Below are 13,117 nucleotides of genomic sequence, written 5' to 3' on the forward strand. Positions count from 1 at the left end.
ATCAAATAACTACCAGATGTGAACTCCTAGAATTGTTAACTGCAGAATGATGACATTGCACAGGGCAAGGAATGACAAGCAAATAACCTTGAAAGGCGGCAAAATTCTAATGAGGCCACATTTGGCATCAAGTATTGTATAAGTGTTCCACAAATATATTCTCAGTAAGAAAAGCTGGAATCAGAAAGTGGAGGAAAAAAATGGAAATATTTCCACTTCATAAGTAATAAAGTTTCAGGCGAACATAAAGTATAGCATCCCAAGACAAATCAACAATGAAGCAAATTCATAACAAGATAGATACAACTTACTGGTTCAGTTTCTTCAGGAATACGAAGTCGTGATTGCTCATTCGAAAGAAGGAGAACTACATGTTCACGCTGATTGGCAACATTGTCTTTCTGGAAACCATCAAGTTTTTTGAGTTAAACACAAGAATCTATGAAGTCTTATGACTTCATTAGCATCAATATCTTGTAATGAACCTAAGAAACAACTTTGCAAGGCAGTTGAGTCTGAGAAAACCGTTGAACACAAAAGCCTAGGCTGAAAATTTTTATTTGAATCAACTGCTCATTTTTCTTTTCATACAAATTAATCAAACACCTAATTTGCAAACACAAAGAATAACAACAATAATAAACACAAAATTAGAAGAAAAAAAAACCTAACAAGAAACTAGTCAAGCAAAATTAGGATGGGGCAGAGGGCAGTGTTTCAGCTTCTCTTTCCCTACCCCTCACGAATTGAAGCAGCCTCACAAAATGGTGTTGAACACTCTTCGCTTTCACCTCACTATCACTCATAAAACTCCTCAACCCATCTCTTTTTCAATTCTCTACAGCCTCCCTTTCCCCTCAAATTAGTCATAATAGAACGCTAGACCATTTTAAGTTAGACAGGGACAGACAGGCATCATAGATCTCTTAAAGCACCTAAATCTAATCTAAGACAAAACCACGAAATCCATATTCAGAACCAAACACCTAAGTATAAGACAAAACCACGATCCATAAATCCATCCAACCTCAATCAGTTTGCTCACCTACAATTCACTAGCAGAGATGAATCAGGTAAATGTCCAAGATGATAGTTCTTTCAAAAGATCAATAGACACTATCATTTTTTTATCCCAAAAATTTTTAAATCACAGTAACTTCAACAATTTGAACTCCTAAAACCACAGAATGAAGAAGCTCACAAACCATGTTGTCAAGAGAACATACCTGAAATCCAAAAATGTAGTGAAGAAAATCGAGCATATCAGGATTCCTTGTAGGAGGAATAGATAATTCTTCAGGCAATCTAGGCAATCCTGGGAAGTATTTCAAAGCTGAAACAGCAGCTCGAACCTGACCACAAACTTTGCAATGTGAAAAACTGCAAAGCAACAAAATAAGAACTTGAGGACTAAAGAAAGAAATAAAATGACCTCAGCGAAAGACAGGATAGCATCTGCCCCAGTAGAAGCATCCAGCGGGATTAAGTTATACGCAATTAGATCTTCAGTCATTGCTGCATCAGATTCTATCATTTGTTTCACCTGCCCAAAACACAAACGAAAAAAATTATATAAGTAAATGCTGGAAACAAATAAGTATATGATAAGATTATCATATACCATATCACACCATATGTTACTGCAACCTGTATCTAAGCAAAAAATAATAATGAATCAGGTCAAAGAATTGGTCTCTGTTAGAAAACCACTACTACGCTTGATTAGTGATGCATCTTACATTTGGGTGAAATTCTCAATAACCCTTAAACATTTATTTCTCCTTTCTACAATTTCTTGATCACTATATAGTACATGATCCCAACGTTTCATGCTTTGAATTCAAGTGCCTCATTAGCCCTTACAATAAAGATATATAAATCATCCCTTGAAAAAGTTCTGAACTTTCAATTGACAGGTGCAGAAATTTAGAACCTGCACGACTCTAAGACACTAACACCTATGACAAATGTAAGTGAGCCCACAAAGAGCAAAATTGTGCATGCCTAACAAAGCAAGGTGCATTTATAGAAATAAATACCAGCAAAAATAGAGAACTACAATAAATTATACATTTTTATGCCTAAAAATTCCTCAGCCTTTACTTGGTGCTCACCGTGTTTTAACTTGAGAACTACTTCCAAACCCACAACCTTAACAGCTAGGAAACTTTGTGATATAATATTTCAAGTAATTTAACTCCAAAGTTTCTAATGTTGTGCAAGACTAGCTACTAATCCAATTTAGTTATCTTGTGTATGAGCTTTCACAGGCAGTCATTCAACTGCAGTAATACATCAGAATCTAGTAATAACCACTATTGATATTTTACTGAGATTTTAGTTAAGATCGTAATATATTTTGAAACAACAAAAACCATTCACATGAAACTTTTAGGACTTCAGCATTTGCACTTCCAAACTTCCACTATCAACTACACACGTTACAATTAATTTGACAGCTCCAAAATAGAAGTATGTCCCAAGAAAATGCAAAAGTTTGAAATTGTAACTCAAGATGCCATCAGAAAAACAAACTTTAAAAGACTATGCATTCAACCTCTGCAGGAATTTCCTGAGTCAGCTGTCCCAGAACCATCCCCAAAACTTTGAGAGTTGCAAACACTCTTTTCCTCTTCACTATTTTCCGCTGCAACCTAGAATTAACAAACCACAGTGAATATTAAAAACAAACAAAAATTCATGGCATATTTTGAAGTACTTACACCAAAGAACAATATCTTATGCAATAGATGCCAGTCAAAATTTTCCAAATGCCAAAGGTACAAATTCTAGGAAAACAAAGTTCATCGAAAGCTTAACTCAAACACATAATATAACCAAATGATAAACACGTGTAGTGAATAGAGAGAGAGTGATAGAGCAAAGAAGAAAATACAGTACAAGAAATATAAGGATAGCAATGTATAAAGGAAAATAAAGTTCTACCCAGATTCTTCCTCTTTTTTCTTTGTCGGCATTTCTACAGTTGTTACTTATCCAAAAACAAAATGGATAAATGCAAAACTCAAAGGATCAATATCTTCTATCCCCTACTAAAGATACTTACTCGCCAAGATTTCCAGTGAAAGCTCCCGACTCCCTCAGCTCCATTTCTTCTCGACATAGCTGATCTGCATTGTTCTTTGCTCTATACAGCTTGTAGAACTCTGCTAAACGAGCAATGTCCTGGCTTCTATCTATTGTTCCTCCCTCTCTTTTTGCCAGCTTTTGCTGAATATTTTATCAAAGAGACACAGAAAACATGTTAGTAAAAACCACATTTAGCAGAAAACATATAAACTGATACACCTAACTCAGACAAGAAAATATTGGTATATGAGGGGGAAGATTTTTAAGACAAAATTCACCTTTTAGCTTCTTTCAAGACTTTTTTTTGTTTTTTTTTCTGATAAGCATGAAAAATGTTATTAAAGAAAAATTAAATTACAAAAAGGTGTACTAGTAGTCCACAACATAAATTTGTATTTCATAAAAATTAAGAAACAATAGCACCCCAATCCCATTGAACAAGGAAAAAGGAACCTCCCATTAAATGCTTTGTAACCAAAGCCCACAAAAAGCATAAGTATGAACTCTCTCTCATGAAAGCTCCACAAGCTCAGCTTCCTCAAAAGATTCTTTTATTTCTTTCATTCCAAATAACCCAAATCGCAGCCATTACACAACATCTATAAAAGAGAATAGCTTTCTCACCTCCTCCAAATGCACATTCTTCTTATAGGAAGCTATAAACTAATATTTTTGAATTGCAACAATAACAATATCATTAAGCCATCAAAAACTATTATCAAGCAAAATTTTGCTCGCTTAAAGAGCCAGCAATTATCATTGTAGGTTTTTGAGACATTGAAACCAAAATTTACCATCTTCAACATTTACTAAAGATATACCTTGATGACAGAATTCAAACCAGTCTTGAATTGCAAAACACCTCTTCCTTCACTGTTTGGATCCAGATTTTGAGCAAGTGAATAAGCTTGCTCACACACTGCAGGTGAACAACATAATTTCAGCAGCTCTAAACAAATGGAAAAGGCCTTTTTTATGCAAATAGAAAAAATTTATTGAATCGGAACACTTTACTGCAGTCTACCAACAGGAGCTCAACATAAAGACAAAAACAAATTAGTAGTGGCATTGCTCAAATGACTGTTATTCATGCAACATAATAACACCCTTATCCAAATTCATAAAAGTTATGTGTTTGACTTTGAATACCAAACTGGAGCTGAAAAAGTGTATTGGTCAATGTATTACAATTGAAAGAGCAAAGTATACAACCAATTTAACCCCTTACTATTATGGCAGTAAGGCTTAGTAAATAACAAGAGGAAGACATAATGACAAAATAATATGCCAAGTGTTTAGAACAACGCTTTATTAGCAGCAACAATAATGGCATAGCACGAGAGCCAAGTACAGCAAATATCAAGTCTGAAAGTTCTTGCATAACAGAGAATGATAAAAAAAAAAAATTAAGAAAAAGCTCTGAAGAAGATGGTATTTCCACTTATTTGCAAAGCATTTTTTCCTTTTTTTTTTTCTAGGAGAAGAAAAACATAACAATTTTTAAATGGAAAGGAATTTACGAGGAGAGTGAACCAGCAGTCTACCACAAAGGACCTAAACAAAAAGAAAAAAGCAGAACAGAAATCTTTCAGTTTCAAACAAAACTGAATCCAAATCCTATGAATAAAGATTAATTTTCTCCACCCCTCTTGAACAATAAGTTTCAAGCAACCCGCAATTTTTGAAAACTAATAAATACCCCCCTGGGGTTTTGGATATTCTCATGAGGATTTCTAATAATTCTAGGGGAATATTTAATAGATTTCGAAATTGCTGGAGCACTTGATACTTATCGATCTCTTAGGAGGCGGATGAAATTAACCCTATGAATTAAGATAAAAGTTTAATCTCAAATTGTTTATCAACCAAAGGAGGAAAGCAAAGAAGCTAATTTTATCCCACAAGAAATCAGCTCCATCATCACCAGCATCTTCAAACATTCATCAATTCTGCTCAAGCCAAATTATCCAAAAAAAGAACGTCAAAGTATGGCATTTCCATGAAACTTAAGCTTTGTTACCCCCACAAATACATAATGATCCTAAATCAACAATAACTCACAACAGCCAAGAACAAAACCAAGAGATTTTAGCCACTTACGAAGTTGAAACCACATTCTCAAACCACAAATTTGCAATTTGAAGTCCATGGGATCCACATGTGTACCACATTACAATAGAGCATATTGGTAATATTTTAGGGTTAATTAACTAGATACTAGAGTAACGTTTTAGAAATATGTACAATTCATATTCGTAGGTAATAAATTCAACATGTCACACTTGTTAAACAATCAAATAACTTTTTTCCTCAACTCAAGCAGGAAAAAGAATTATCAACATTTATGCAGCTAAAGGACAGTAGGGAGAAAAGAAAATCAGGTTGGCATGTGCCTAGGAAGGAGTCAAATTTTATATCCAACGATTTTTTTTTATTTAAATTGTATAATGATTTCTTATTAGGGAGTTTATTTAGTGCATTAACTAGTTCTTCTAGGTCAGACCCAAAATAAGGAAACTCCTATGAAACAATATTTTAATAATAAACATAGCTACATCATATGTGCATCTCTTTTCTCTTTCATCTATCATAACAACACCATGGTTGATATTTTTAAAATGAATCACATATAATAGAATTTCATTTGATAGACATAAAATTCACGAGTTATTGTGCCGTTCCCACTCCTAAGTAAGACTCTTGCTGGGTCAACCTATAAAACTAAAACTAGTCATCAACTCTAAGTATAGTATGAAAACAACATATGAACACATACAAATTCTAGAAATATTGGGATCTTCAGCTAGAATTTCATCTGCAGCTCTTAAAATTGCATCTATATCCCTATTGTTTGCAAGTGAAGAAGGAACGTTCCCAGCAATGCCACCAGCTGGCTGACTAAGGGCATCCAACCCAATTCTTTCTCGCCTCAATGCCGCCCGTACTAACCGCTCCCATTGATCCTCTACTCGAGACATCTACACATCATAAACAAAAGCAAATTTTAACTAAAAAGAAATTTTCAAAAATCTAAGAAAACTAAGCTGTGTTTCATTTTCGCAAAAAGTGCTAAAATCATAAATGATGCAGTCTAAACACCCAAAAATCCAACATCTCCTACACAACATAAATGCATATAAATTTTAGCAGAAAAAGATAAAGAGGAAAAAAAAATGAAACAGAAATTCAGCTGCATTCCGTTACTGAGAAAATAAAACCAAAAAAGCATAAAATCATTATTTACAGAATCTCTAAACCCTACAAAATCAAAATCATAAGCTGCTATAACTAGACATCACTAGCTAATTTTCATACAATAATTGAACCAGAGACAATTTCGTTGGGAGAAGAAAAAAATTCAACCAAAATCAAGTAAATGAGAAATGAGAAAAGCTTTAAAAAAAATGAAGGAAATAAGCAGTAATCTAAAACCCTAGAAATTCAAAATCAAGAAAAACAAAAAGTAAGAGATCGTAAATCTCTCCGTTTCTCTCAATCGAAATTCCGTTATATTACATTTCATTTCCGCGAGTTTCTTAGCATCCAAACAGAGCCAAATCAAGCAAAACTATAGCAAGAAAACAAGATACTAAACGTAAACAAACAAACCAGCGAAGAACCGAAATTGGAAACCGGAAAGGCTTACGTTATGTTAGGATGAACGCGAAGAGACGAGTCTATAGACTGAGTTGAGAGCGAGTTGACACGTTCATGAAGAAAAGTGGCTCCGCTTCGTTGATTTGATTTAGTTTTTATGGTGTTTTTGTTTCGAAATTTGAAAAGGAGAGACGAAACTAAAGGGGAAAAAATGAAGAAAAAGTGGAAGGAATCTAGTTTAAGGAAGAAGAAACCGGGATTACCGGTTACAGCCGGTCGTACACGGAATGTGAAGTTTGATTTGTATAACGCGGAGAAGAAAGTGTCCACGGGAAAAGCCGGTGACTTTTTCCCCCATGTTGCGCTTTGTTTATTAATGTTTTACTTTCTTCGTAACTAAGACATTTATTTATGCATGACTCACAGCATGACTGCATGAGAACATGACACATGAAAAAGACCGGGTTATGGGAAGTGCTTTCGTAGGTAAAGTGCTTTTACGGTTTTACCGATAATAATTACAGCTAATTCGGTTGATTTATCCATAGATGAAAAAACTTCATTTTGAATTTTTATGAATTTTACTTTCATAACCTTTATTCCAAGAAGTTATACCAAACCGACCTCCATTTAACGGTTAAAAAATCTTTTTTAATATTAAAAGCATTTTTTCAGAAATTTTGTATTGCTTAACTTGAATTTCAAAAAGCTTATGCGTGATTAAACACTTCTAAAATTTTCTGATCAAACGACTTAAATTTTTTTTTAAAGCTATTTTATGAATTTTACTTCTATAACCTTTATTAGAATAAGGTGGACCAAAAGGACTATAATTTATTGGTCATAAGAGATTTTTTTATGTTCAAAGCACCTTTTAATAAATTTTGTATTGTTTGATGGAAATTTAAAAAGTTCATTGAAAATTAATTAGAACATGTTTGATTGGATTTTTCTGCTGATAAAAAGAGCTTATATAAAGTAATGAGCACTTTTAATTTCTTTTTTAGCTTAATTAGTTACATCTCAAAAGTACTTATACGATTTAAATAAGCCAATTTACGTTTATTAAAATATAAAAATTTGAGGCTTCGTTTGGTTGCATTTTGAGAATAATATTTTTAGTATTCCCAAAAAAGTTAAACAGTAAAATATCAAAAAATTCACAATATTATTCAATATTATTCAACTTTTTTTAAACCCCCTAAATTTGTTAATTTAATTAAATACCCCTAAATATTTTTTTAAAAATTATAAAAACACCCCAACAATCCACATTTACCAGATTCCGGCCACCACTGCCCAAAAATGGCCGGAATCTGGTAAGATGGTGCACTACCGGCTGAATCTGGCCGGTAGTGCGCCGATCTAGCCGTTTCCGGCCAGATCTAAGGCCAAAGATCTGGCCGTAACAAGTCGGTAACGACGGCCAACAAACGGTTTGGCCTTCAATGGCCAGATCTAACCGTCGATCTGGCCTTTTCCGGCTAGATCCATCGTGGATCTGGCCAGAAAAGGTCATATCGACGCACGACCGGCAAGATCCAGTCGGTCATGCGCCGATACGGCAACTCCGGCCACCCTCCGGCTGTCCGTATTTGAGGGTGGGTTGGGGGTGTTTTTGTTAACTTTTAATGTTTTATTATAGGGGGTATTTTGTAAAAAAACAAACATAGGGGATATTTTATAATTTGTAAATCCTACATCGTAATACCTGCCCAATTCAACTTTTTTTTTTAACTTTTTTCAAAAACTTTTTCCAAAAACAAAAAATTGTGAACCAAACGAAGCCTGAGTTTTTTCTACAAGCTCTTTTGGAGCTACTATTAAAAATATATCCACACTATTTTAAAATTTTGACTTTTTTTTTTTTATGATCAGGAGTGTCTTAACCACCCTACACGCACCTCAACTAATCCCTCAAAATTACCCTAGAACTACCGACCGAATAAAAACCCTAATAGCCATCTGTATTAGAAACCAAAGATAGATTAGAACTCAAAACATCTTAAGTAATACACCTAAGAGTCTCTATCGAACTACTCAACCAACCAGATTAATTTGACTTTATTTACTTGTATGTTAAAGGTTTTTTTTAACACTAGAAGCTCATTTACATGTAACCATATTTTCATTAGCTATAAGGTAATAAATTACACTTTTCTAAGTTCTTTCTCAAATAATATAATGTGTTGTTGAATTATGCTTTGTTTTAAAGGGTTTATATGGGATAATAATCTACCTCAAAAGATCCAGAAAATATTAACGATGGCAATTTAAAAAACTATTAAATGTCTCTTGAAATTACAAAAAAAAAAAAAAAAAAAAACCCTTAACAATTTTCAAAATCAAAAAATGTTTTTACTATTGTCCAAATGTCATCTTTCTCAAAAGAAAAACAATCACAGAAAATTTCAAAAAGAATGTTTAAATGATATTTGGGAAAGAATTCTTCATGACTCCCATATTGATGATTTTTGGCATTATCTCAATATCTTAAATATGAATTTTTGCTTCCAAAATTCTCACCTACCTAAAAAAAAATTAATTTTTTCATAAGAATAAAGGTTAACATCCAAATATAGTATGGACTATTTTTAGCACATTAATTTTTTTTAAAAAAAATTCTTTCATTTCTAATAAACATTTAAATAAGAAAAAAAGAATAATATAAACTTTTTATTGAAAAGTCTCATATAATTGGACTAAGCTGTTTATATCAGACAGTAATGGAGGTAAAAATACACTTAAACTTTAAGGATGACACTGCAAATAACCATATTTTTAACATACCAAAGAGGAGTTGTTTCATTACAATATAACATTTTTCCTTCTTTTTTTCATTAAATGTAATAATATCTTCCTAAAATTCAAAAGCTTTTTGTATTATTTTTCTAATATCTTGCCAATACTCAAGGGTGCATCATGTCATTTTATGTGGGTAGGTATATAATACATTTTCATGATTACTTTTAGCTAAAATATAAAATAAAATAAAGTAAAATTTAGGAGATATTCATGTTGGTACGTTTGATTGTCGGAATAATAAAATTATATAAAGTTGAAATTTTGTATGATGATTATTGTGAAAGTAATTAATATTATTTTATTTTATTCAATATAACCCAAATGTAGTTTATTATGAAATTATTAATATAAAAAGAATTTTTATATGAAATACAATAATCAAGATATTAATAAATAATATTAAGCGTTTATTTAGTTTGACTTATCTATGGACCGAAAGAGCGTATTCAAAGTCATTAGCACTTTTGAATCTTCTTTTAGATTGTTTGGTAACTTATTGTATTTCAAATATGCTTATAAGGTTTAAAATAAACTATTTTATATAGTATATTCCATTAAGCTTATTTAAAGCGTTGAAATTTCAAAAATGTCATTGTTTTATTTATATTAAACCCTTTTTTGGTAAATTAATACGTAAATGCTTTTTTACATTTTTTTTAACCAAACAATTAATAAAAAATTTCATAAAAGTTATGTGTTCTTAAGTTCTACCGCAATAAATACTTCTTCTCTACTCAAATAAATCATACAAAACGGGCGTCTTATTTCAATCGATTAAGGAAATGGCTTCAACATTTTTGTGACTTTTCTTTCATAGATTGAATGATTATTTCAGGGATTTTGTTACATTTATTTATTTTTAGTACATATATATGATTTTAAATATTCCAGAATTATCATCAACTAAAACATGGAAAATTATCTGCAATCAAAGTTTAAATTTTCATGTCAATAACAAATAAGTATAATTCACAATTTATATGATATAATTTTTTGTATAGAGTAATATTATTATATTAATGAAAAATTGTAATAAAATCTTAAATATATTATTATATTAAATAAAATTATTTTATTTTCTAGTTATCGTTAGACAAAATTTTGCACCATTACATTATTATTTTGTGTAACAACATTTATTTATAAATAGTGATTTTATTTTGTATGCCCTTTAAAAAAAATTAATGATAAAATAGTTCATTCAATAAAATAATAGATTGGTATCTTACATACATCTAATTCCATAAATAAATTTTAAAAGACTATTGGTGCGTTTGGTTTATTATTTTGGGTATGATTTTGGGGATAGTATTGGATAATTGAATATGGGAGTATTACGAGGTAAAATTTAAAAATTTATAAAAAACCCCCTAAGTTTGCTAATTTCATAAATACCCCAATATATAAATTGACAAAAATACCCCTACCACCTGCAGTGTCAGATTCCGGCCACCACCGCCGGAATCTGGCCGGAAAATCGCGTTACGACACAGACCGGTTGGATATGTGTCGTAACGCGTCGTTATGGCCTTTTCCGGTCAGATTCACCACGGATCTGGCCGGAAAAGGCCAGATCTACGGCCTGTCGTGGCCGTCGATGGCCGGAAAAGGCCAAAACGACGGCCATCTTTGGCTGTCAGCGACGGCCAAAGATATGGTTGTCGTTTTCGGTCAACGATGGCCAAGATTTGGCCGTCGTTGAGGTCAACGACGGCCATTTCTTTGGTCGTTGTTCACGGCCACGGATCTGGCCGGAAAAGGCCAGATCGGTGAACTTCCAGCCATTTATGGTCGGCAGGTTGGCCGTTGTATAGATTCTGAATACCACCGACGGTGGTTGTCGGAATCTGGCGAGTATGGGTTACGGGGGTGTTTTTGATAATTTTTAAACTTTTTTTAGGGTGTATTTGATGAAATTAATAACCTTATGGGGTCTAAAAGTAATTAAAAAATAGGGTAATATTCTTGGAATAATGTGCCAAACATTATTTGGAGAATAGGATCCAGAATCTGGAAAAAATAATAAGCATAGNATATATTAAAATATTAATCGAAGATAAGAAGAATGAAAGGAACTTGCATATTTAGAAATATAAAGGTCGGCGGGTAAACCAATTTTTGTCTATTTTGGTGATTGACCCATCGGCAATAAGTAATAACCTTCCTAGAACCATCTTTGACTTAATTCCAGAAGTTTTTACTTTTTTATTCTATAATTCTAGAAATTAAATTTGCATGGGTGGTCAAGCCGGGTCGGCACGCGGACTGGCATTCTCGTTATTACTGGAGATTGGGAAGGAAAGTTTAGTAATTTACTAAACAGTTGCGAGGGCCTTAGCCAAGGCTTTAATTCTCTACTGTAGGCAAGTTTGAGTGGTCCTACTGATCATGTTCAGAGCCGTGGCTCTTTCACGGGACAACCTGTAATTTAAATTCAATCAATTTAATATTTTCCTTTTTTTTTTTTTTCTTTTTTTAAAACTGAAGCTATCCACTATTTTTTGAACAAGTACGCATTCACGAACATGTTTTTCCAACTACTTTTTTCACATAATGTGCAACATTTAAAATTTGATGTTGTTGATGCTAGATTTTGATATTAACTATTTGTACGTGTAAAATGTTAAATGAACTTAGAAATTATACGTGAATTGGGAATGAAAATAAATAAATAAATAAAGACGATTTTTAAAGTAGTTCAGATACTCAAAGTGAATCCTACGTCCATTGTCTTTTTATAGAAGAAATGTTACAATTAGGTCACAAGTAACGATCAGAAAAGAAATACAGAGAGAGAGAGTGTGTGTTTATATTATCAGAAAGCCGAATCTGAATGAAGAGAGTGGAGCTCTCTATTTATAGTAAGTGGTTCATAGGCAATGACTACGGGTCTGACAATAGGTAGGTGTCGTACAGTTCCTACCTTGCTTCCTATTGGCTGGCTGTGCGATAGGTATCCCTAAATCGCACAGGAATTAGGCAAGTGGATGACTCCTAGCCATTCACTAGTCATACCCTTACCTGTCAAGTTGATAATAACCTTACTCATTTTGTCTTTGAACGATGTGATAACGTTTGAACGATATAATATCTTTCTAAACTCTGATAAATCTTTACTGACGTGAGTTTACGTCAATCCTGATTTTTTAGACATAACAGATGTGATCATAATGCAGGCATTGCATGAGGTTTTCCTGTAATTTTGTATTAGAAAAGAAGATTACTCTACACCATTAATATGAAATGAATAAGGTAAGTAGTTAGTAATGGACCGAAATCATAAAGTATAACTCATATAGATCAAGGTTAATTTGTTTAGTCATGAACTCCATATATGTACGACATCGTGCGCGACACTAACATTCATGGTTACGTTTAATATTGTAACATGTGTAAAGCAAGTTATAAATTAAGTTGCAGCATTGTCCGTATGGAATTGCTCCTATCACTGAAAGCTTGAAGGTGATGGTACTGCTCTGTTCCTATTACTGAAAGCTTGAAGGTGATGGTACTGCTCTGTTCCTATTACTGAAAGCTTGAAGGTGATGGTACTGCTCTGCTCCTATGTAACTTTTGGCCATGTGTTGGATTACTATCCCAACAGAAATCTGCTTAATCTATTCCA

At 32.8% G+C, this 13,117-nt stretch overlaps 1 protein-coding gene across 1 annotated transcript in view; it reads right to left on the reverse strand.

Annotated features, from left to right (window-relative positions):
* Positions 1 to 6,879, reverse strand: part of LOC116124206 (callose synthase 9-like) — a 36,821-nt gene extending 29,942 nt beyond the window's left edge. Inside the window, 8 exon segments of the mRNA XM_031409909.1 lie at positions 312 to 401; positions 1,227 to 1,352; positions 1,433 to 1,543; positions 2,558 to 2,654; positions 3,068 to 3,231; positions 3,912 to 4,009; positions 5,867 to 6,068; positions 6,737 to 6,879. Coding sequence (XP_031265769.1) covers positions 312 to 401; positions 1,227 to 1,352; positions 1,433 to 1,543; positions 2,558 to 2,654; positions 3,068 to 3,231; positions 3,912 to 4,009; positions 5,867 to 6,068 — 888 coding nt within the window. The 5' untranslated portion in view covers positions 6,737 to 6,879.
* Positions 6,880 to 13,117: the final 6,238 nt, after the last annotated feature.

The sequence above is a fragment of the Pistacia vera genome, unplaced genomic scaffold (assembly GCF_008641045.1).
Source record: "Pistacia vera cultivar Batoury unplaced genomic scaffold, PisVer_v2 Contig150, whole genome shotgun sequence".
Classification (NCBI taxonomy): Eukaryota; Viridiplantae; Streptophyta; class Magnoliopsida; order Sapindales; family Anacardiaceae; genus Pistacia; species Pistacia vera.